A 24,735-nucleotide genomic window follows, 5' to 3' on the forward strand; every position below is an offset into this window, starting at 1 on the left:
GCCTAAGCCGAGATTGATACGCCATAATATTAACTATTCTTACTAGGTAGTTTAAAAAGCGCACGGCGGCTGAATTGCTAAGAACTGGGTAGTTGGTTAGTTGGTTAGTAAGTGTTCTAAATATTTTAAGATTATTTGTCGACGACACGGCTGGGAAATATCGGTAAATTTTGACATCTCGTAAGACTGGCACGAGTATCTTGTATTAATGGTTTCGTTTTTTACGCCGAATACGCATAAACATATGGATATCATGAAGGCACACCACTTTCACCCTTAAAGATATCCCCTCTTTATAATCTCAACCATCCGTACCGCTGCTCCTAAACGTAGCACACAATGCGGCGTAATGGTGAGTTAAATCTAATACATTCTGCGGTAGACTTGTCGCTTGAATGATGGATCGAACTTTGACCGCGCCTTCTTCCTCGATAAGTGCTCGTATCGTGTGAAGGAGTTCGGGAGAAAACTCCGAGTACCAGCGGTACTGCCACGTCACAAGACGGATGACGGCAGCCACGGTATCTCGAGTGTTCTTCTGTTTCTCGAAAGCGCGTAGAATGCCGGATAGCGCTTTCGGGCTGAATCGCGCAGCGAGGCATGCTCGATACGCCTCCACTGCTTCATCGTGATGCTGGAGACGTTCTGCTAGGGCACCGAGGATTTCCCATTCCTCGGCCGACTTTTTGTACTGCATCGACTGTGCTCTGTATTGCGCCATCTGCGTTCTCCATATCGTGTATACGCGCAAATCCTCGTATAATACCATGAAGAGACTATCTAACCATCTCTCACATAAGCGCTTATTGTTCAATCGTGAGAGATGTTCGTCAGTAGTGGCGCTCTGTGGATTTGTTTAGCACCGATTTCGATTTATTTTTTCGAAACTAGGGGAAATCTGAGGATACTTACGGTATCACCATCTGCTTTAACCTCACCAGGATCAATAGTATGGGTTGGTTTTTCTACACTGCTCGCTTCTCCATGTCCATTCGTTAGGGTAGGCGCTGTCGAATCGGCGTCGACTGCACTTTTCCCATCTTCATCCTCTTCATCGGTATGCTCACCGTTCGTCGTAGGCTCCGGAGTACCGCGTAATCCATCAGTGCTTGGGTTTCGCATCGCCGACGGAGGTTGTGTGACAGGATCCTGCTTTTCGACTCGATATTCATCTTCCATGACGAAGACATTACTTCGTATTTTGAGGAGCTGGTCCCAGCCAATCTTTGCAGTCATCTCCGTGAGGATACCGTAAGCTAACTTGAAAGTACCACGATACGACGCAGCGCGAAGATTGAGCAAGCTGGGATCCACTTGTTCAGAATATCGTGATTCAGGTTCGCTGTCGATCTCTTCAAGACGTGTCTCGGGCAAAGTAGGGAGATAGACGTCCTTCGGCTCTGGCATAACGGGGGCATCTTTATCCTGGTAAGTGAACATTGGACACGAGTTAAGGATCGTGAGTGCGTTTTCCCAATCCTCCATGGCAACGTAGACTTGCGCTAACCTTGCCCAGGTGCCAAATTCGCTTGGCGCAGCAATGGTGCTGCGATCAGCACAGCCCAAGGCCATCTTGAGTCTCTCCTCCTTTTGCGCGGGGATTTCGGCCGCTAGTGCCTTTTTAAGTAGGAAATCAGCCTGCGCGTCGAGCATGACATAATCCATTGGGGAGTCCTTAAGCGCTTGGTATAGTATGCGCACACCTTGCACTTCCTCGTTGCCCATGAATAAGACCTTGGCAAGGAGGGAAGATACCTCGACGTTCTGCGTTCTTAATTTCTCGAAGAGGTTGATGGCCGAAGCGAAACGTCCGGTCGTATGGAAGTATTTGAGTAGACCTGCGGTTAGGTGATTCGATACATTATTCGGAACCTGAACTACGGAATCAGAGCCAAGTTGCCATCCTAGTCAAGATTAGTATGCTATCTCTAGGCTACCGTGTTGGGCATTTACGCACCCCTGAAGAAGAGACTTTCGGCGGCGCTTAGAAAACGATGCTCGGTCTCCGTGTTAGTGACGGGGTTGAAGCGCCTGACACCCATGATCTTCCTGATGGTCTCGCCGCTTCCATCGTCGGCGTACGAATAAGCACGTAAAACACTGCAGAGGTATGTTTCAAGCCATAGCTCGTCTGTCGCCTTTCGCTTCTCCCCCCTTTCGTCAACACAATAAGCCTCGACAGTACCGGGAATGGTAACGTGAACGCGCATATCGAATCTAGAGAAGGCATTGTAACAGCAGTATAGGCCTTCTACGATCTTGTGTGTGGCGACTTGGCCATGTTCCTTGTATGTGAGTGTGTTTATGTAGGCGGCGAGACTGGCTGAGGAAGATGCGTCGACACCGGTAACATGGTGATATACTCCTGTCTGGGTATAGATCTTTAGCACAGACTTTCTGGCAGTGGTTCGTGTAGATAGCGTACCTGTTTCCCGGTATTCCTCAGGTTCTGTTTTAAGAGATGAACTAAATCAGGAGGACCAAGTTCGCGCAATGATGCTAAAGTCTCTGTACGAGCATCGATTGATTCATGCAAAACCTCCTCTGAGATTCTAATCGAGATTGTTAACCGGGAACTGCAATACTCACTATATAGATAATTGGGAGAGGTGGATATCTTACTCTGGGACCGCCGGTGGAGGCATCGCTGCGGTAGCAGAATTTGGTTCGAAAGAGTACCTGAGTTGGTGATCTATGATCTGTGATCTGTTCTTTTATACTTCAATATTGCTTGGGTTATTAACGACAATCAGATCGAATTCGCAGGAACATAGTATAGAAAGCATCAAACGAGCGTATGGCGCCAACGAGGAAAAGGTTGCGCGTCGAACGTATGAAGTGCACACATCCGTCTATACCTTGGTCGGTAGGTATGATTTCGATGCAGTATGATATGATTAATACAGTATGACGGGGTCTAGAGACGGCGGAGCTTCGTGTTTGGATGTGTCTGGAATCTGGATTGACGAATTTCCTAGATTTGACACGCACAGGCCATCAATCTTTTGACTATAGCGATACTTTGATCGTTATAGCGAGGCCTTAATGTTTTGTAACTAGAAATTATCTTAAAGAGGTAAGGCGTTCTGGATGTACCTCCCCTGTTTCTTTTGTTCCACGTTACAGGCCTAGGGCCTAGCCTTGCATTAACTCCAGGGCTCTAGGTACATATTATGGGGACCTTCCTAAACATTTAAATGGTAATTATTATGTATGTACATAATTGAAGCTGGAGTTATCCGACCCCTGCTTCCTTTTCAGCCTTGTGCCTATGATTTAGTTTAATGGATGATTCGCGTCTCCGAGAATTTCTACGCGGGTAGCTACACCCTAGATATACACACTACCTAGTACCTACCTAGTACCTAGGTATGTATTAGATTATCTAATGTCTAATTGCCACCTACCTACTAATTACTAACTACACAGACTGACCTCGGAATCAACACAACTTAAACCGATATATCGCCAACAATTCAATACTTTCATACTCTTCTACTACGTACCCTCGATAATTAATGAATGACATACGAACTAACATTGCCCCCACTTTGGATTTCATCGCCAAATCATTATGCGATTTATCCACTCGTAGCAATTGTTAGTTGTAGCGACTGCGGGAGGCGCAAGAGACACTCGTCTACAAGATGGTACGATACTTAACTTGTTAATCCCCGATATACCCTTTGACACTAATAACGTAAATAGCCAGCCTTTTCTTCTATAAATGTCGAACCCGAGGAGAATATCGACGAGGAGGTCGATAATACTCGCGAAATCCAAATCGACGAGGCCCTGAAACGCTTCCAAACAGCCCTTAAGCTTCATGCACAAGGCCCCAAGAATTATGAAGATGCTACCCTAGCATATGAGTCGTTATTCGAATCGGATATCTTCCGATTTCCCGAGAGCGCGACCGACTTCGAACGCGCCGAACGACAGTCCGATCATCGCCATCTTGGCGTCGATGTACCCTTTGCGCAGCCACTCGACGACACCCAAGGCGACATCGACGGTAGTGGCAGTAGTCTACCACAGACCCTATACCTTGCATATAAAAACCATGGCCAGTTTGCGCTTGACAATATTAGATATCTGGCCAAAGTGGGAGGTGATGCAAAAGCTGTGCTGGAAGACAAACAGGTCCTTGCAAGCGCTCAGAAGGCGCTCTACGAATTTAGTTCGGCCCTGGATTTCGATCCGTCAGATGCTGAGCTTTGGAGAAGAGCTGCGCGTGTTGCCGCGTTTCTAAACAGCAGGAGAATTAGTCGATATTGCCTCGAAGCTGCTATTGAACTTGACGATGATCCGGCCGTCGAGGAAGTTGAGCCACCCTCCCTCGCGGAGGGATTCGCAGGTGAACAGCTGAAGAAGCTATTGAATGTTTTATCCGACGATCTCGCATTGTCGCATCCAATTATGATACCATTTCTTAAGAAATCAGTATCCGGCCGTCTAATGAAATATCTCGACCCTTTCCCATTCCTCCCGGAACTTACCGACTTGTCTGCGCCGCCAAAGCGCTTGTTAGCAGCGGGTGAGCAGAAACTTCAACGACTTATTATCAACGTCCCCGTAGCTTCATGGGCTGATCTAGGCATGTCACTTGTACACTCGGTCGCGACTGGGGGGATACCTGGGGAAGCTGTCACGTTGAACCTTCCCGACATACCTGAGACTCAGGACGATATCCAAATGCTTGTTGAAAGGCCAAAGCTAGATTTATCCAATGAGACTGCCGCTGCACAACCGGCCCCAGACAACAAGCCGGCAGCGTCATCCAAAGATGACCAAAGTGATTCTATGAAAGAGTGTGGCGCTGACAATGGGAACATCTTAGAAGACGCGCGGGCCGAACGCAGTGTCTCGGTCCTCTCTCGAAAGCGATCACAGTCCACAGCTGGACTACCCGACGGAGTTGACGAAGAAGTGGTAGATCAGAAGAGGAGCAAGCGAATTCGACGCCGTGAGACCGCTGGTGAGGTTATGGACACGAACACGCAATATGCCACACAGTTACAGCCATTCCAAGCCGCCGATCAGAATCTCTTCCAGATGACGCGTAATATGGTAGAGAACTTGGGTGTTACTGATCGCGATACCTTTGATCGGTTAGCTGAAGTCCTCGACTCTTGTGCGTCGTCTACCCGTACTGCCAAACTTGAACGGCCGGCTATGGTTGATCTGCGCGATTCGTTGATTAAGTTTAATGAAGAGAGCACGAGGGTAGTCCTGAACAAGAAGGAGGCCTCACCTATCGGCTTTTCATCCTTTCTTGAGCACTCGAAGCCCGGATCTCAGAATAAACGGGCTACGCCTATGTTCCACGAAACAAAGGGTCTGAAAGCTTTCTCCCAAAAGGTTAATGACAATTGGATATCAATCCAAGATGTTGCCTTTGAGTGGGTGAGCCATGTGTGCGAGACATATCTTACGAGCAAATGGTCGGATTCCACGAAGACTGCCGTTGTCCAAGTGATTAGCCATCTCGATGAAGACATATGGAACCGAGTGCAGTACGAACTTAAATACCTTACTTCATCTCAGGACCCCCATCAGACATTGGCTATGATCGACCAAATAGTTCAGATGCTATTTGAGCTGCATCTAGACGTCTACGAACGGATAACAAACCCCAACAGTGCCGTGGATTTTGCTATCCGCGTCGAAACTAAAGGGAGACTAGGCCGATGGTTCACATTTGCTTCGCGGATGAGTCGAGATCGTCCGGAGGGCGCGGACGCTTCACTATCCGCCCGGTTTCTATGGTCCGCTGTTTTTGCTGTTACATTGACAGAGGGTGTATCAAGGGACCACATTCTCCAATGCTGGAAGAGTCTCCGAGACAGACTTGTCGAGGAACCGGAAATCGTCGACATACGACTTCCAAATAATGCGATCATGCCAGAAGTCTCAGCTCATGCAGCTGATAGGGAGATATCCAAACTCACAACTATGGACTTCTTCCTCGGCCTATTCCAAAACGACCTCAGCGACCCCGTCTCTGTAATCGAAAGTTTGGAGCCGGTCCTTAATCCTTCCTCTGTTTGTGTAGCAATAGCCACCTCCACAACGTCTGAGACTATGGTGGTAGATGAAGACCCTGACGCCTTGGCAGCTAATCCCACTGGGTTACCGATTTCCCAGACCGCGAACCAGGGTCTACGGGATCTTTGGAAGTTCTTGCTAGGCACAAGCACAGAACTAAGATTATTTTTATGGACGCGACTGGGAGATGCATATAGTGCTATCGACTATACGACCAAGCAATTTTCGTGTCTTTTGAAGAGTATTGAGATGGTTATTACCGATTTCGAACAGGAGTCGTATTTGACTATGTCTACTGAATCACGTCGCCCTCTATTCCTAAAGATGCTCAGGTTTCTAGACGAGTTATTGATACAGGCGCTTTCGATGGCACTCAACGACCCCAAAGCTTTTGACATCATTGACGACGAACACCTTAGGTCTAGTATTTCGACCTTGGTAAAATTATCCTGTATGCTACATGTATCGTGCATGTATGAAGATGAGGTCCGTGTTGGCATGAACCAGCATGTTTCAAGTGGCGCGACTTTTCAGTCTTTCTTGACCAAACTCCGAGAGATGCAAGTTAGGAACTGGTCTCTGTTGTATACAATGCTCAAGTCTGGCATGGCACAGAACAAATCAGGGTTTACTACGCCGGACAATGACCTTGCTGATTATCTAGCGGCAATTCATCAAGTCCTAGGCCTCAGGAAATTTTGCAAATCGTCTAACAAAATTTTCCTCAAGATGATGCGGGTGGAATTATTGAAGCAGAACCTCATAGACAACTGGGAGGATTACCTCGGCCAAGTACTCTACGATCTTTATGGCTTGAAACTCGGTGTTGGCCTTAGCGAAGTACAAGACCATGGGTGTCCCCCTGAAAAGCTCGAGCGACGCAATACAACCGCACTTGTTGAGAGAGTATCCGTCCTTGCTAACCGTATGCCGATGAAAGATCTGCTGAAGTCAGACCTCAAAACAACAATCGAACACATGCAACAGGCCATTGGGCAAACCAAATCAAATCAACAATTTATACAAAATCTGCGGATTTTTAATCAAACCCTGCAGAGACCTATCCCACCACTCCGCCTGTACGAAGCCCTCAAAGGTAACATATCGATCGACGCAGTTACCGTTAACACTCCGGATAGCGCCTTGGCCAAACACAGATGGTTCTTTCTTCTAGGAATGATTGCATTCACCAAGTTTAAGGGCGTGGATCTCAACAGGAGGCAGACACCAGGCGCTACTGACGACCTTCGTATCGGCGCCACGTTCTTACGCCAGCAACTACAGTTCACACCCGATCAATGGGATGCATGGTTTAGGCTCGCCGAGTGCTTCGACTACGAGCTTGATGAATCCGTACTTTGGACAGCTGACAAGATGAATAAGGAGAGAGCAGAACTAATTAAGTACCAACGGAGTGCAATACACTGTTATACTCTCGCGCTATCGCAATCTCGGAATGCACCACCGGAGGCGCTTGGAGAGTGTACTGAGGATATACATGACCTATACCATAAGTTTGGTATGCGGATGTATGCTTCCAGCCGTGAACCATTTGCGATGGAACCGTTTCATCATTCGGAGCATAAACGATTTGTCATCCTCGAATCTGGTGTCGAATCGAAAGATCTTCATTCGCAAATGGAAGATTATAAAGTATGGAAGTATGCAGCTAGGCTGTTCAGAAAGGCTATGGAAGTCAAACCAAAACAATGGCAGTGAGTGAAACAACAATCGGATGCTACACAGGCGATCTAACAGCTATAGGAATCCGTATATGGTGGCCAAATGTATATGGAAAATGTACCAAAAACCACCAACCTCCCTCGATCATAGAGACAGACGAGACCGACCAACGATGCGGGCCGTCATCAACGCCCTCGAGAGAGCGGTCGAGGTTGTGTCTGCACTACCAAAACCGCGTCATGGACAGGACCCTATCCTAGAGCCCCACTACAAAATCGTGTCGATTTTGCATAAGCTTGTCATGCGAGGAGACATAACGCCACAAGAAGCAGCCGATGTACTCCAACGCCAGCCATACGCTATTCAGGATGGGGAACATGTTGATATTAATGATTTAGAAGACTGGGAGCCGTATGTCATCGAGACACTCAGCCATCTGCGAGAGAAAGATAGGTCTAATTGGCAACATCGAATTATCATGCGGCATGCCAGAATCTTGTTTGACGAGAATTCCGAAGAGCAAGGCTTCGTCCACGCAATGGCTGCTTTTGGCGTTCTCAGGGAGTCGATGCTGACCAAGACGATGGTGATGAACGTTTGGAAATGCGACGCAGAGCGGCCGGGTAGACACCATGTCTATACCGAACAATATGTTCGATTCGCCGTCAAACTCTTAATTGTCCTAAAAGACAGACCGAATTTCGAAGCTTTACTACGTCGCTTACGTAAGAAAGGCGCAGACTTCTATCACTTCAGCGATCTTTGGCAGACTTGTTGCATTTCATATCTGCGACTTATCCGACAAACGTATCAGATCTTACCGGTACTTGAAGATGATTTCAAGGCAATAAGTCCCGAAGAATTCGACATCATCGCCTCCCGGATCAGCGACTGGTCTTCCGACCCATCCTTGGCCCACCCTACGCTTAGTGCATTACGGGAGACCATTGAATTAAAAAAACTCAATGCCGGATTCATGAAGGCGGGCGCTATTGATGATTTGGTAACCGACTGTTACACGGCGCTGTATAATGAAATAGGGAAGTCTTTGCCAGGTCCCGCCATATCAGCTCTGATTGCTGAGAGAGAGCAAGCACGTGTTCGCGAGGAAGTTCGACAATCCGAAAAGGCGTTAGAATCCAAGTCCTCCAATCCGTTAAGCAACCTCTTGAATCCGCAATCCCACGAAAACTCGGGCACAGAGGGCGGTGCTGGGGATTCGGCCCCGGCGAACACTGAAGGGGTGCAACGGCCTCGTAAAATAGGCATTAGGAGAGCCGATATTCTCCGCAAGGCGGAACAAGCAGCCCTACGTGTCCAAGAAGGTCCGAAACCCACTAGCACCAAGTCTCGCGGTTCTGTCTCTAGCGGCAAGACACCTGCTGCGGAGGAAGGGAAGGAGGGTGAAGCGAACGACGATTTACAGAGTGATAACGGAGCAGCTGACGAAGACACGGAAATGAAAGATGAGGAAGCCGAGGCGGATATGAGCTCAGCTCCTGGAAGCGTCCACGATTCAGCCGACGATGAAAGTGACCTCAGCGATGCACCGCCAGAGGACGTCCTAGATGAGGACGAAGCTCAACAGTTGATGTTCCCAAACTTGACGAAGAGGAGTACTAATTCTGGAATCGAGGATACTGACAGCGAAGATTCCAATGCTGCCGGCACTTCGGTTGAGGAGGTGGAAGAGGAAGTAGAAGATGATGATGATGAGGCAGATGAGCCCGAGTAGACGACTACAAAGATTTCACAAAAGCTGATAGACTAGAGTTCATTCCCTCTATGGATTCTACTACATGTCACTCAGCTACCGACTAGACGTATGATCGGCGTTGTATCGGGCAAAGCAAAACCATCTGGGCTATGGGTTGAGGGAGTTCTGGTGTAGACAACAATTACCGGTAGTTTAGATTCCCAGAGAGCATATTTTCTATCCATTTTCTAGACTTTATCTAAGTACTTCTTAGCTACTTATTGAGAATAATTATATAGATGCAGGATATAACCTGTTTCGTTTTATCACATAGCATCCCATCGAATTCTCTACTCTCGCTCAAGATCAGCACTTCATATAAACAGCTATTCGTACGTTAGCATCGTATCTCGTTAATATCTAGGTAGGTGCTATTTCTTACCATTTGCGAACAGCGAGTAATTGTCCGCGTTCAAAACCGCGCGTTCTGGAGTCAGCGCCGAGCTCTCATTATACCCATAGGCAAAGTCATTCGTATGAGGGCTATAAACCTCCTCACAATGCGATATCTCGTGTATCGTCGTAGTGGCTTGATCTTGGCGATGGCACGCTTGCGGAAGAGGTGGTAGTGTGTCATAGAATAGCGGACACATGACTACGGTGTCAATATCCCACATTGTATAAGCGTTGAGGGGCCCCTCGGTTTCGCATATGGAGTAATAGTCATAACAAAAGTACCTCGATAGTCCTGAGTTTGTCGTCGAGCACTCCTTCGACACCGCTGTCAGCCGGTCGGCCACAATCTGTCGCGTCTCTGATGAGTTAGTTTTGAAGTACTCAACAAAGCGAGTCGAAGACGGGTCCTTCGCATCCGCCGCAGCGTCAAGAGCCAGGGTCACGCAGTGTTCTAGGGCAGCGGTACTAGCTGCTAGTCTAGTGGCATTGCAGCCGTCTTGGACCATCGTACGCGCTTCCAAGGGGCCAAAGCTCAAAGCCTTCGGCACCGCCGTAGCGATTTGTGCATCGACATATAGACTAACGCTATTGGATTGGAAGATGAGTGCTGGTCCAGATAGTGTTGTAGACCCAGCCGAAGCTATAGGTATCGATCCGGTAGCCGTAAATATATATGTTCCGGATTTGGTGAAATCGTGAATGGTAGCTGCGCTGATATTGGTGCTCACTGATTCAGAAACCCTCAGGAGGTGGAAATGATCAACTGTGAGGGCATCATAGTGAATGCTTGTGTGGATTCCCTTGAATTGGGCCTCCTTTCCTACAAAACGTAGGCATCCATTAGTAAAAAAAAAATTTAGAATTCGTCGCTGATAGGTATATACCTGATTCGTCTACTGCCAAGACCTTTTGTATGGGCAAATTTTCATCGAGAAGGGTGCCGACCTTCAAGAGATTCAGATCTGTCGACCCAACATTTTTAATAGTCGCAACCAATTCAGCTACGCCGGCTGTTTTTGCTGGAGCTAGAGTCACTTCTAATACCGAAGCTTCCTTCTTATATAAAGGCTTTAGAATGTGGGCATCGATAGTAGCAGCAAGATAGGCCGCCGCCAGAAGAATCTCTGTGTACCTCATAGCGAAGAGCTTAGCACTAAGATCGTTCTTCCGTGGAGTCGACAGAATTGAACTTCTTGTGCAGGAGATGGCACTATGTTGAGCATCTTATAACATTTAACCTAATCACTACCATTCTTATGTCTTGCCAATATTAGTGTTGATCTCCGAGTGGAGCAAAGCTCGTATTCGATGGCTAGGCCCGTCTGAGCAGTTCTACTGCAACGTTGCCGGGGGCAGGAGATTTCTATACGACGCGGATATAGAAGATGAAATACAAAGCATTGAAATAATAACAAGCTATCTAAGTACGACCTATAATTACCTAAACCTGTGTTAAAAAAATCAATCACCTCGTATGATATCCCTGCAACCATTTCCCCCATTCGCGCTGCTTTTACCAATCTCAGTTGAATGATGCGCCGAGCACGAAATAGAAATCATAACTATTAGGCTATTCAAGTCAATGTTATTTTGGCTACCGACAAGGTAGGTAACATCAGAGGATAATATTTGTTATGGTGTGGAAGAGTTCAAGCTATCAACTGTATCTTCAAGGTTATTAACCTTAGTCGATGTAATGTGATCGCCGCTTAAGGGCGGGATGGAAGATTTGATAGTATTTGCTTAATCTTCAATTATAAAATGAGAATACATCAAGAATATAAACGTACCTAGGATATATTGCTTTAAAATGTGGTTCGTCACAATGATTTATTATCGTGAGTATCAACTCGGAAATCAGTTTTCCTAAATCTTCCTTTTCTACCTACCTAGGTAGGTATTTAATGATACGCACACTTGATTATAGGATAGGCCTTAAGACGATCCGTTCGCTTTTATTCTCTTCTTTTATCTTATAAACAGATATACCCTTCTGGATGTCGTGAATAACGATAGAGTAGTAGGTAGTCTTGGTTATTATTTCTAAACCAACATACAATCCCGAGTTTATATCTGGCGACCCCTTATCCACCTTTTCGGAGTGTAAGGGCATAGTATAAGCAAATTCACTATAGCCAAGGTATTAGGTACATACCTAGGTACCTACCCAGCTACCAGGCAGTAATCTTTAACTTTTACTTTTTCAGAATTCGAAATTTCGTACCGCAACAGGAGGAACTAAAGGGGATAGAAACAACTACCCTACTGTGCTACGAGCTTTAAACTACCTACTCTCACTAGGAGGATACGGTATATAAAGGTATCTCTAGGAGATGCTCCTTAGGTATCTACTCTACTTTACGGCTGTGAAATCTAAACGGGTTGGAAACTACCTAGTATGTCTAGGTAGGTACCTCCTATATAAGACCTCTTAAAAGCTCTCACGGACCCCGATCCTACAGACCTCAAACACATCTGCAGGTAGTAGAAAAAATCGTGATTTACTCACCTTACGTAGAATCAAACGAAGATATTAGCATCTTAGTTGTTACTTCGTATCTTTAATATGGCCTTCACTTCTACGCATGGCTTTGCGTATATTTACAGGTACCTACCTGGTACTTAGTACGTAGGTAGGTAGACAGTTAATATGTTTCTTTGATAACTTTGATCATAGGTAGGTAGGTAGGTTATCATCCTCAAGGACTCGTCGCCATCAGTAAGTGCCAGGTGGGTAGGTAGCCTTGTATACGATATCATCTATGCAACTTAGGAATATAGGTATCTACCTACTTACTTGAGACAGATATTTCCACGTACCTAGTAGATACTGAAGATGAGGTTGTCTAGGTATTCAGTATGAGTTAAACCGGTGTTTATACAAAAGAAAATCGGAGAGCTTCAAGGGGAGACCCCTTTCCCCTTTCTTTGGGTTATTTGGAAACAATCAAGTATTCTACGAGTAACTACCTACCTACCTAGGTACACAGACATACTTAACATACATACCTAGGTACCTACCCAGCCAGACAAGTACCTACTACCTAGATAATTATCACTACAACAACGAAAATTAGATTTGAGAACTCAAGAATTTACCTACCTACTATGCATCTGCTATTGTGACAACGCATCAGTTGTACTTAGGTAGGTTTATTGTGTAGGTAATATTTGCGCACAAATATAGAACGGGTTGAAGGGCTCCTAGTGATATTGGGGGGAAAGTTCATGCTTAGACCATTGCTCGAATATAGGTAGGTACCTACCTAGGTACCTACTAGGTAGGTAATTATCTACTACGACCTATTTTCCGTTGCTATAGCAAGCTAGATATCACTGTTGCACGCCCCATGACATAATTATCCTCGAATTATTAATTATGGGCTCCTCCCTGTAGTAAGTGGAACCAAAGCTCGATATATCAAAGGTTTTACAGGAGTATAGAGGCACCGTTTACTTATGTATAGGCCAACAGGATAATAGTTCCATGAAGTGCTTCGCTCGCACCCCGCTGGAGAGGCCGTGTTGAAAGGTCATGTTGATTGGTAGTTACCCTTAAAGCCAGCGATCCCATTAGATATTACGTTTACAAACCTGCTCAAGATAATCACATCATGTCATAAACTTTAAGATGCACTTATAATCCGACGTCTAACGCGTCACTTATCCCACACATCGACTTCCACGACCCGACAGGTACCTAGTAGCTACCTATTGAATGGAGTAAACTACGAGTCTACCTACCTATACAATCTAGTTATTATGAATGCCTATAAAGGATGGTCCAAATAAACTTGCTTGCCTAGTATTATAGAAGGATTAGTTAGAGGTAAATCTGAGCATGAATTACTTCATATTGTGTATCGAAATGGGAGACCCGTACTTAGTAGCCACCTGCGGCCGGTGGAAACCTGCTCATATGTGCTCTCATCTGGGATACCATGGAAAGGGGGTGTATAGCGCACCTAGGTACCTGGGTAGGTATTAAAGATAAGCGCCGTTCATCTAGGTAGGTAGCAATTAGACGGAGATGGTCCTATTCCGGGGCAAAATACACGTATAGTTCTCATAGTAGGTACCTGCAGGTGTCTATACCGTCATGACCTAGGTATTGATCAACGACGAAATGGGTTGAATCAGATGGGTCCACACAACACGTACACCTCATGTTGGTACAGAGACCCATCTCCCCCCTTACCTAAATTTCGACGGGGCTATTATTTACTATATTAAAACTACATACACGTGAAAGGATTCTTAGGACTTCTAACAACATGCTATTTCGTGTTTTCGTGTAAGATATTTGGTATATCTGCCGCCCTATTATTAACTCGCACAACCTCATCGACAACTAGGTACCTCAGTCCTTAAGTAATACACGCGATGGAATACCGACACTCTCGAGTTAGCTTGTTGAGAGCTATCTTAGCTGTTGTCGAGTTTTCTATTGTTATTGTTACTATGTCATTACTGTGCTGTACCTATCCGGAACGATTTAGGAAGACACTATGGGAGATTGGTGGTCAGAATGGCTGGAACTCGAATCCGCGTCTACGAATTTATTTCTATGCAAATTATCAGCAGCCTCCCGAGATACCCTTAGTTTGGACCCAACGGTGAGTCTACCACTTTATTGAAGCGGGTGTCGCTATCTTCATCCCTACGTCCATAGCTCCTAATGCGCCTCCTAATCTCTCCCGAGGTCCCTAGTCTGAGCGAATCTAATTTGGCGATATCTGTTCTCGCTACTACTGTGTGCTCGTTACGGATAGCCTTGGCCTACTTTAACATCACACCGGGTTTTTCCCATCTTTTCAGCGCTATGAACGATATGCTGCTTTCGGGATTCTGGATGTATAGCGTTACCGCTCAGTCATCTAGCGACCTTACGGACCCCGACCATTTGAGTGTGCGACCGTGGTATCTAGAGAAGAGTTGCAGTATTCTCGATGAAAATGTCGTCGAAGTTTGCATTCTTGCTAAAGCCTGTTTTGCGTTTTCGGTTTTATCACTGTGAGTACCTCTTCCCTGACCTGGCTCGGTGGAAAGCTTCATACTAAACGCCACCTCACGATACTACAGGGTTGTTTTTTCCGCACGCTCTGTTGCTTCTATTTTATGGCTTGCATACTGGTGTGGGCAATTCCAAGTGTTTGATGGAGGTGTAGATATACTACGTGATCGATTCCAGAGAAAAATAGGTAGAAGTGGCGGGTTTACCATCGCTAGCGCGCAATTCGATGAATATAGCGACAGTGTCACGGTGGAAGAATCACAAATGAGAGAAGTAGTTTAAAGTTTTTCAGTGGAAGGCCGACGAGATGAACTGTTGGCTATCTCGTTATTGCGAGCTGAACTTCGTACTGGAACCAACCGGTACCTACCTAGGTATGCTTTGAAGTTTGAACGACTATTTGGGTAGCTAGAATTCTGACAAGTTCTAACCAAGATATTGGATCTTTCAACAATGAGCAAGTTATCGTGTTTTGTGACCAGTTACGTGTAGATAGCGCGTGCCACCAACCGGTATTGAGGGTATATGCATGGTGGAGCTGTAACCGTGGTTAGCATCCCTGCACGATTCCGCTGCAGAGGGATGGTCAGTTGATATATCCACACCCTCACCCCCCGCAATGTCCCTTTTAGATGCTAATGCCATAATTGAAGCGCGAATAGTGAGAGGGTTTTTTGAAATGATCAGATTCGAGTGTGTCCCGGTTGGCGGTTTTTATGGAGCTGGCCGTCATACGACAAGGGGGTGACCTAGAAGCTGCTGTTAGTTTCCGTGCCTACTCGCCGCGGGATGGGTGACGAGGAGTGGAAGCTTGGGTTGTGCCATTACTTACATAAATGCTTGAGGCCAACAGAGAAGTCTAAACTGGCGATCCTGCGCTGTAGTAATACTATTTCCTTTTGACGTCGATCTATTGGCTACCGGTACCATACCGCAAAGAAAACGACAATATGGATATGGCAATGACCGGAACTCCCTGGCTGGATCAGCCGGTGATGCTTCACTCTTCTCGAGCCGACTCGTGTAGCAAGTTCACCGCGGCGCAATGCGCTTATCGCAACTACCATTGGCGGTATTGGTACGTTTCTGATGGATGAAGATGTTATCGTGTTTGGTGATTAATGTAGCTGACCTAGAAACTACCTACAATTCCAGGTACGAAGCCGATCACGTTTTCGCTCTTTCGACAGTATACTTCTTCGTTGCAGTCATCGGCGTATGTTTTGTTGGATTCTACAGTCAAAGACTTGCTCCTGCGTCCCTCAGAGAAAAGGCGTGGTGGCGGAAGCTAGTAGCTGGCCTTCGCTTTCTGGCCTATCGTCGTTACGATGTATCTGCAATCCGGTGGCATGTACCATCCTTGGGAGTTAGCTTTTTGCTGTTTATCGGCGCGATTTTCTTCTTGGGTATGTTTGAGTTAGGTTTCTTTACGATCTTCTGACCTCCTGACCTTTCAACTAATACGGCTTGGGATAGCCATGACTCTTGGCCCGCAGCCCTATTACTGGCCAAACACACGGACACTTAGCTACGGCAGCTCGCCACCTATCGCGACTAGAACAGGTTGGATGGCATTAGCTTGTCTACCTTTCATGATAATATTGCCGACGAAGGCAAACATGATTGCGTCCTTGACTGGCGTCTCTCATGAACGGCTAATAGTGTTTCACAATTGGGTTGGTTGGGCGATGTTCGTCCTGGCATTAGTTCATACCTTCCCATTTATTGTCTTTCACATTTGGAAAGGCGACATGGTCAACATGTGGAATACGAGCGTCGTATATTGGACTGGCGTTGTTACTATAATCGCGCAGGCTTATCTGCAAGTTTTCTCCATTCGTTTTATTCGGTAGGTTCTTCAGTCGACCACTAGGTATCTAGCATAGACGATATATAACACCAACGCTAACTTACCTAATCAAAATAGAGACCGATTCTATGAATTCTTCAAGGTTACGCATTACATTGCGGCGATCGTATTTGTTGTGTTTTTCTTCATCCACTGTGACTTTCGGCTCAGTTCCTGGTCGGTTTACCCCTTTCCCCAGTTGAATATTATAAGCTAACTTTCCTTGGCAGGGACTATTTCATCGCAACTGGAGTTCTTTACTCGCTCTCTTTCTTATATCCCCAGCTTCGAACGTACTTCGAATTCGGATTATCCCACCGCGCTAGCTTTACGATGGTTTCGGATTTAACTTTGAAAGTGACGATACCTATCGATACCGCTTGGCGGCCAGGTCAACACATGTTTCTTCGTTTCGTCCACATGGGACTACACGCTTTTACTGCCCATCCGTTTACTATAAGTAGCTTGCCTCTTACGAGAGATAGCACGGGGAATTCTAAGCTCACATTTTACGTGCATCCCCGAAGCGGAATAACAGCCCGCCTTGCTCAAAGTGCGGTCAAACAGCCCGGGTTCAGCGTACCAGTGTTGATTGATGGACCATATGGCGGCGTTCAGGGCAGACCCTTATACACATACGACCATAATCTTATCGTAGCCTGCGGCGCTGGCGCTGGTCTTTCGCTACCTTTTGTAATGGAAAGTTTGCTGCGTTCCGCTTGGCAGGCTCGCACTGAGAATAAGAAACTTGTCAACAAGATCCAGGTGGTCATTGCGACGAGAGATATGCAACTTGTCCAGTGGTACAAAGAAGCTCTGTTGGAGTACCTGGAAGAAAACGGGCTCGAGATGGTACCTGAAAATCTCGATATCTCAGTATACCAGACAGGAAGGCCCGAATCCAAAAGCAACAGTACCTCTAAAGATCCCGAACGACCCAAGGAGAAGTTGAATGGAAATTCTGAGGTTGTTAGACGTCTTCCTATAAACGTTTTCTGCGGACGCCCGGATATCGCCACAATTGTGAGGGATGCGACCCTCCAGCCGGGACACGCGATTGGTATAGTTGCTTGCGGACCAGGTGAGGTTCTGAAGATAGTACATGATGAAGCAGCAGCAGCTCAGCTACGTGTAGTGAGGTCAAAGGCTGGTGCGCGCGAAGTATACCTGCACTCTGAAGTCTTCTCGTAAGTTGCCTACCACCCATTTCACCCTCCTATCAAACCATTACTAATAGTAGCTTCTCTCAATCCAGATGGTGATACAAATTTACTATTAACCAAATAGCACAAAAAACACAGAATACAGGTATCGTCTCATTAGCATTATTGGTGGCAATGATACCCATATGTCGCAGATTACCTAGTAAAAAACATGAGCGGTTACAAGGCGCGGAACGCATTCACGAACCCCTCCCCCTTAAAAAAGAAAAAAAGGGGGAGAGGGGTACTTGATTTACATCATCATGTCTTAGTACTACATAAATAGTAGTATTAGTACATGATCAATTAACGTAACAAACACTGGTGTAAAAAGAGTTCAAATTGGCAAACGTCGGCGTCATTGTGGCCACTCTTAAATAGTGTACCTATCTACCTAGTTACCTATCTAATATTTGATTTTGAATTTATCCCCATCGGACATCCAGAAACCCCCGATTATTTCCTTGATGAAATAGAAACCATGGAAGTTACCTACTAGGTACCTAGGTAGGTACTCAGCAATTCATGTAATACTTCGTCTTAGATACCTATGAGGGAAATATTTGTGGCGGCGACGTTTCAGGGTTAAATGACAAGGCCAAGTTCGTCTACCTAAGCTGTTCAAGTTATGTTCAGTTCTATACTCGCGTGGAATCATAGAAGGCAGATTTTCAATTGTAAGTACTGTAGGTAGGTACCTACGTCGCGTGGTAACTGATTGTCTCATTAACGGCAACTTGCATGTCTTGTATTGGAAACCAGGAGGGGGTGTGTATAGAGATACTTAATACCGGTAAGCCCGGCGATCCCTTCCCAGGTTTAGGGAACCTGAGAGAGTTTGAGCAGATTTATTCCTACAATTTCCAGAATTAGTTAGGAAGTCCGCTTAGCGGTAGACCCCGACCAGCCTGACCCAGGAAGCTGGAGATCTCATCAGCCTCTAATAACATAGCACAGCTGGGATGTATCATTTACTACGTGTGATTGAGTGAAGAAGTTACGAGTTACTTTCTCTCTAGCAATACTGCTACATAAACTTCAACCTGGGTATCTTTCCAATAACAGCCCTCAAACGCGGTCATCATCCAACCATCCAACCATCCAACCGCACCATACGACCAAGCATCCATTTTATTTCCATGGATAACGGTTATGAGCAAATATCTATTCGTCTAGATCTCCGAGCCCCGTCACTTCGACATTAGAAGTCATCCTTTGTAGTCTGTCGCAAGTCTGCAACATCAAAGGTTTGGATCGTCGACGATACACGGTATAATTGGAAAACACGCGCATATAATCTCAACTTTACATTTTTGGCCATGATATTTCGTATAAGACCCCAAAGTTAGGTTGGTATATTTGATTCTGTAATCACCCGGGCAAGCAGCTTTAACTACCTATTGACTGGAGTACATCTAACTTGGACATGACAGTTTAATATACAGACTACCTATTTGATCTATTATTATTAAATTTTATCTTGATGTCCCCCTGGGCCTGAGTCTCCTCTACCAATAACACCGTACCGAAACCGCATCCTCTAGCCATCAAGATGGATATGACGATGTCGACCTCGACAGCTATGGCGAGCATGACGATGACGAGTGCAAGTTCTATGGCGTCGTCTACCTCGGGAATGGACATGGGCTCATCTTCGTCCATGATGATGACCTCGGCGGATATGGCTATGGTGTTCTTTCAAAGTGTCACAACCCCGTTGTATTCCAGCGGCTGGACTCCGCAAGGCCAAGGCTCGTACGCCGGCACTTGCATATTCTTAATCGTGTTGGCTCTAGTCCATCGCATCCTGATAGCAGGGCGATCTATCATCTTCAATTCTGACCAAGCACTTCATCGGCCTCGCAAGAGTGCCTCTTCAGATTCGGATGATTATCCGGGGAGCAAGAGCGACCTAGAGTCGATGGGTAACCGTTTCAGGTCGCATTGGAATAGCCACCCGTTTAGAGTTGCAACTGAAACCGCTCGCGCGCTTCTTGAAGTAATAATTGGGGGTATTGGATATCTATTGTAAGCCTGACCTGATATTCCTCGGTTATGTTTACTTCCCCTTTATTGCAGCTAAGCTTTCGCTTCTAAGCATCAGAGATCGTAGCTGACACTTGATTAGGATGTTGGCAGTGATGACAATGAACGTGGGATACTTCCTATCGGTCTTGGGAGGAATATTTCTAGGTACCTTTGTTGCCGGCCGATTCGGCGGCGGCGACGATCATCACTAAGGTTACGATCTCAATCGTTGCTCGATATCATACGCATTATATCTTACAAATGGTATAAATGTCATGAATTTGGCGGAACGAGTGATAGAGGAATGCCAGAATAGGAACAGAGGCATATACTAAATTATCTAGATAGTTACCTACCTAGGTAGCCTTCTACGATAATGCTTATTGGGAACTAGAGTGAGAGCGTGCTACGTGCTAAGTATTCCTAATGAAAAACTCTAGCCGAGATTATTCGATACCTACCTACCTACCTATTTACCAACTAGATCTAAGCATATTTGAATTCCGCCATACCTACTAGGTACCAGGTAGGTAGTTTTCTTCCGCCTTTGGGCGTGTACATGGATAGGTACCTACCTACCTGGTAAACATCAAAACTATTCCGAGCAATATTTTATTACATACTACTTGGCAGGTGGGTAGGCACCTAGGCAAGGTTCACGGGTTTCTTCCTATCACTCTTATTGTTCGAGCATATCATGATTTTCATGAGTGGTAGAAGGATAACAACAAGCTTACTCTAGCTCATTTCGTCGAACCTAGCGGAAGCCGGTAGTTGACACAGACTCGACTATCATGACCGTCATTGTCCTTAACGTAACATTATAAACACTCGGCGACATGGTTACACTGTTAGAAACCCGTAGCCTCAGGCCACTACAAATGATTTAAGCACGATTTCCAACCAAGTAATGGTAAAGAAACCGTGCGCCTCGCGCTATTGATACTTGCCAACATTCTTTTCCTCTCGTGGAATGGTGTTGTTGTTCGTGATGAATACCTACCTAACTACCTGACCCGACCTCTGAAGCAGTGACATACACATAGGTTGCTCGATGTAGGCACCAACTGGGCAAAGAAGTAAACATCACAGGTGGTGCGCGAGTTCGTAGAAAAGAATATATACGAATCTAATTATTATACTTGACCCTAACCAAGGGCCATGCTTAGTTATTAGTTGATATCCTAAATGATGCTTCATAGTATCCATTCATTCATCAATGAACTACCTAGTAAGCCAACCGTGCCTTTCACCGTGGCCGCGCCCCAGTAACTCCTATAACCCGCCAGATCCCGACGAAGCTGGAGGCGAAAATGGGGTATTATCCGGAATCCAATAGAATGGTAATGTAGCAAATGGAAAGCATGCGGAATATCCATCGTGATTTGCACCAACAGATAATTATGGTGATTAAAAGGAGAAGATTTCGAATTTAAGCGGTGCTGAATCGGGGACGTCGTGATAATGTCAAATGCCACCTCGTATGGCGCGCAGTTAGGGGATGAACGTCTTTCTCACGGCTGATGTGCCTGGTTCGAGAACACCATCTTGCGGCGCAAATTTAAAACCAGGGTGAAAATCGTGGATAGGTCTGCGCGAGGGTATGGTAACGTGGAAGATAGCAGGGAGTCGACAACCATTGCTACCTGTTGAAGACTAGTGCATTCACAACATGGCCTTTCTTCCAGCCCTGGCTCTCCAGAGACATGTTCTCCTTAAGAATCTTGCCCATATAAGCCACACGCACATATTTTGTCGAAGGTAGCTACACCAAACGGTTAGATAACACCTGTTGATCTGGAGAGGGCTTGGAAGGGGACGTGGCGACTTACGCGGGATTCTTCGGCTACTCGCTTCGCAAAACTCCTCACGGTCTCCTCGGGACTCACGCTTACTATGACGTCCGGTAGATTCTCGCTGAGTCGAGCACGGACCTTGACCATGTTTTTTATATCCGCAACGCCTTTTCCCTTTTCCTCCCTCCGACGCAAGGCCTCATCCTCATCTATCTCTTCCACGGCATCATCCTCGTCTGTCAAGTCGTCGTCGCCTTTCCGTCTCACATCACTCTTACTCTTCTTCACACTGCTTTCCTCAGCTACGTTAACGGGATCGCATACGATCCATTCCGGCAAAGCATAGTAATTTCCTAGAGCATCGTACACGCCGTTCGACAGATCTCCCGTAGGTAGCGTCACCTCGGCAGCCTTGAGAATACTTTGCGCCGTAGCTAACGCGCTCCCTCCGTCGCCATCTCTGGACTCCTCCCCGTTTGAAAGGCTCTGATCGGCCTCCCACAACACTTCTAACGTCGCCTTCAAGACTTGCCAAACTTCAGCCCGTCCCGTAACCCGGGTGTCGAAGAAATCTTCTCGCTCAGTGTCTAACTGAGAGCGCGTCCACGTACGATCGCGCGCGACCCATTCGTGACGCCGAAGCGGCTTATCTATATGCTGCGATAACGGAGGATGGTGGCCATGTATTCGATGTTGATGGTGGTGGTGGTGCGAAAGTGGTTGTTGTGTGTGAGGAGATTGGGGAGGTTGGTGAGAGCGAGAGACGGCTCGCGAGGCCGGAGCGCTGTCGTCGGTTGTGGAAGGATGTAACGGCGGTGGTGAGTTGATGGCGCGCGCCGACGGTGATGCGGCGCTGCCGCCCGGATAGGGAGCGTTCGGGCCAGCGGACCTCGAGAAGCAACAGCCCTGTGAAGCTCGCTGTTAGTTGAACGTTAAGATGAGCATGTCATGTCTAACATTTCCACTGTTTTCTTAAAAGGAGTAAACTTGACAGATAGGAATTCGGTGATATTACCATTGCTTTTCTGCCTTGATAATGTCGAGCGACTCGAGATAATGATTGGTCACCCGAATTATTAGATAGAACCGTTTCAGCGCATTTTTATACGTCCGTTAGAAGTCCCTCTTATAACCTTTTTCGTTCGTTATAGTTTTTGCTCGGAAACCGTTAATTCGTTGTATCGTTAGCTGATGTCTCAGCTTCGAGCAGAAGTTTAGAAATGAGGCTTAGCAGATAATAACGGAAAACGAATGGACTAATCGATGGATCGGCATCTTCGCTAGCGACAGGACAGGGATCCTGGGTTAGCCCCAAGAAAATGCCAAGCTTCCCCCGCTAACCTTATTATTATTAGTAGCCTCTTACCTAAAAAACAAGGTTATCACATGTAATCTCTAGGTAGCTGTCGCTAGTATCCATTGGCGTGATGCTGTCATGGCTCTGGATAAATAGGTACTAGTAAGTAAATTTCTTTTGAGATGTTCATGTATTACCTAGGTATCTATGTATGTAGTCGATTTATATCGTATTACGGATCCGTTCGTACATAAATCTAAGCATTCCCAGTTATTTCACAATGCTCTTTCATTGTCTACAACCAAATCCGCAGTCCTTTATTAGATACGCCCACTCATCGCTCGTCGCCCCTCACTCATCAATCACCATAGATAGCCTCTGCAATCCTCGCTGCCGCACAAACATCTTGTCATGTCCTTTTGTTTTCCTGGATCGAGGGCATCATTTTCTGAGTCGTCAATCCCGTCCACATAGTCGAACGTCAGTTCCTCTCCTCTTGGTATATCCCTGATCGCGAATAACGCTAGATCATGAAGGTGTTTGTCCGCATGATCTCCCACTCGTGCGAAGATGCGCATATTCGGCTGACAAGAGTGGTTGACGAATCTGGTTGGACCCGACATGAACTCGCCATCTACTTCTAATGGCGGTCCTCGTAGACGCTCGTCGTATGATTCTGGATCTGAGAATTTGTCGAGCGCAAAGAGGTAGACATCCTTGCGTTGTGCAATGTGTGATTTGGCGCGTCGACGGTTAGCCTCATGTGCGATGATGATCTCGCCCATATACTTATCTACAAACTGCCCCTTCTTTATGTCTACCGTGCTTCGGACGCCCCAGCCGCGATTTCTCGTCCTAAAAACCTGCAATGGTATCTTGCGACCTCTCTCCACCACCCGGTTAGGACAATCGGGACCGCACGCGCAACTTTCGTGGCATTCGTAGATGGGATTACGAGATGCAAGAATCCTTGAACGTAGATGGCCAGCCTTGGTACCATGCGAGTGATATGCATAAACTCTCTTACGGGGTTTCTCGCCGTAGGTTCCGTCAACGCTTCCGTCATCAGAACTATCGTCCTCAACATCCTGGAGGCAATTACATGTGCCATATTGGCAGTCGTCCGAGTCCACACATTCACAGCCGGTGAGGAATTCCTTCTTAGTAGGCTCCACACCTTTGCCAATGATTGAGTTATCTACAAACCGGAAGTCGGGATCGAGCGCAGCATCGTCTTCAGTGTTTACAATGGTGACAGGAAACTGGACATGCGTCGTGAACGAGCGAATTTGACAAAAATGGCATCGCTGCTTCTCGTCTTCACGGCCCTAGTAATGAATTTACTATAGTCAGCATGAGTATATGTTGCGATACTGTAGGTAGAGATGAACCTTACGGGGTTGCTGTGATGATAAAAGTGCGGTCGCGTAACTGCGTCCATTTTGTGCCTAAACTGCCTAAAGATTTAGAGGGGGCAAGAAATCCGGCATCAAAGAAGAAAACAAATTAAGGACTTTGAAGCATCGATCACATATTGCCATAGCCTTGGTCAACGTAGAAGCAAGCTATGACCATGTGGGGTTTAAAGCTTCAAATGTTAGAAGCTTGAAATCTACCTAGGGAACAGGCGACGCGATTGACGCGTTAGATCAACTAAATTGTCTAA

At 46.3% G+C, this 24,735-nt stretch overlaps 8 protein-coding genes across 8 annotated transcripts; 4 read left to right on the plus strand and 4 right to left on the minus strand.

Annotated features, from left to right (window-relative positions):
* Window positions 1-168: 168 nt before the first annotated feature.
* GGS22DRAFT_169228 (chaps-domain-containing protein) lies at window positions 169-3,007 on the minus strand. The gene is made up of 5 exons (XM_047962286.1): window positions 2,623-3,007; window positions 2,426-2,552; window positions 1,958-2,369; window positions 913-1,904; window positions 169-844 (listed from the first exon to the last, which is right to left on the minus strand). Exons 1-5 carry the CDS (start codon window positions 2,643-2,645, stop codon window positions 302-304), a joined length of 2,097 nt encoding a protein of 698 aa, XP_047816828.1. The 5' UTR covers window positions 2,646-3,007; the 3' UTR covers window positions 169-301.
* A 272-nt stretch (window positions 3,008-3,279) lies between these two features.
* Window positions 3,280-9,640, plus strand: GGS22DRAFT_43171 (uncharacterized protein). Its single transcript, XM_047967077.1, has 4 exons — window positions 3,280-3,369; window positions 3,430-3,650; window positions 3,709-7,763; window positions 7,813-9,640. Exons 2-4 carry the CDS (start codon window positions 3,648-3,650, stop codon window positions 9,464-9,466), a joined length of 5,712 nt encoding a protein of 1,903 aa, XP_047816829.1. The 5' UTR covers window positions 3,280-3,369; window positions 3,430-3,647; the 3' UTR covers window positions 9,467-9,640.
* Window positions 9,641-9,766: 126 nt separating this feature from the next.
* Window positions 9,767-11,078, minus strand: GGS22DRAFT_169234 (Deuterolysin metalloprotease family-domain-containing protein). The gene is made up of 3 exons (XM_047962287.1): window positions 10,768-11,078; window positions 9,870-10,703; window positions 9,767-9,813 (listed from the first exon to the last, which is right to left on the minus strand). The coding sequence occupies exons 1-3, from the start codon at window positions 11,018-11,020 to the stop codon at window positions 9,794-9,796; spliced, it is 1,107 nt and encodes a 368-aa protein (XP_047816830.1). The 5' UTR covers window positions 11,021-11,078; the 3' UTR covers window positions 9,767-9,793.
* Window positions 11,079-14,480: 3,402 nt separating this feature from the next.
* Window positions 14,481-15,532, plus strand: GGS22DRAFT_169245 (uncharacterized protein). The gene has a single exon (XM_047962288.1). The coding sequence runs from the start codon at window positions 14,562-14,564 to the stop codon at window positions 14,898-14,900; it is 339 nt and encodes a 112-aa protein (XP_047816831.1). The 5' UTR covers window positions 14,481-14,561; the 3' UTR covers window positions 14,901-15,532.
* Window positions 15,533-15,847: 315 nt separating this feature from the next.
* On the plus strand, window positions 15,848-17,937 carry GGS22DRAFT_190972 (putative FRE ferric reductase-like transmembrane component; the record flags this gene model as incomplete). The annotated part of the gene is made up of 5 exons (XM_047965062.1): window positions 15,848-15,975; window positions 16,053-16,303; window positions 16,374-16,746; window positions 16,825-16,923; window positions 16,977-17,937. 5 exons carry the CDS (start codon window positions 15,848-15,850, stop codon window positions 17,935-17,937), a joined length of 1,812 nt encoding a protein of 603 aa, XP_047816832.1.
* An 877-nt stretch (window positions 17,938-18,814) lies between these two features.
* Window positions 18,815-20,540, plus strand: GGS22DRAFT_169250 (Ctr copper transporter family-domain-containing protein). The gene is made up of 2 exons (XM_047962289.1): window positions 18,815-19,976; window positions 20,077-20,540. The coding sequence occupies exons 1-2, from the start codon at window positions 19,501-19,503 to the stop codon at window positions 20,186-20,188; spliced, it is 588 nt and encodes a 195-aa protein (XP_047816833.1). The 5' UTR covers window positions 18,815-19,500; the 3' UTR covers window positions 20,189-20,540.
* Window positions 20,541-21,084: 544 nt separating this feature from the next.
* Window positions 21,085-23,011, minus strand: GGS22DRAFT_169252 (uncharacterized protein). The gene is made up of 3 exons (XM_047962290.1): window positions 22,788-23,011; window positions 21,809-22,678; window positions 21,085-21,741 (listed from the first exon to the last, which is right to left on the minus strand). Exons 1-3 carry the CDS (start codon window positions 22,788-22,790, stop codon window positions 21,619-21,621), a joined length of 996 nt encoding a protein of 331 aa, XP_047816834.1. The 5' UTR covers window positions 22,791-23,011; the 3' UTR covers window positions 21,085-21,618.
* A 225-nt stretch (window positions 23,012-23,236) lies between these two features.
* GGS22DRAFT_169254 (histone H3 methyltransferase DIM-5) lies at window positions 23,237-24,658 on the minus strand. Its single transcript, XM_047962291.1, has 2 exons — window positions 24,466-24,658; window positions 23,237-24,397 (listed from the first exon to the last, which is right to left on the minus strand). Exons 1-2 carry the CDS (start codon window positions 24,508-24,510, stop codon window positions 23,432-23,434), a joined length of 1,011 nt encoding a protein of 336 aa, XP_047816835.1. The 5' UTR covers window positions 24,511-24,658; the 3' UTR covers window positions 23,237-23,431.
* Window positions 24,659-24,735: the final 77 nt, after the last annotated feature.

The sequence above is a fragment of the Annulohypoxylon maeteangense genome, assembly GCF_022496945.1.
Source record: "Annulohypoxylon maeteangense strain CBS 123835 unplaced genomic scaffold GGS22scaffold_14, whole genome shotgun sequence".
Classification (NCBI taxonomy): domain Eukaryota; kingdom Fungi; phylum Ascomycota; class Sordariomycetes; order Xylariales; family Hypoxylaceae; genus Annulohypoxylon; species Annulohypoxylon maeteangense.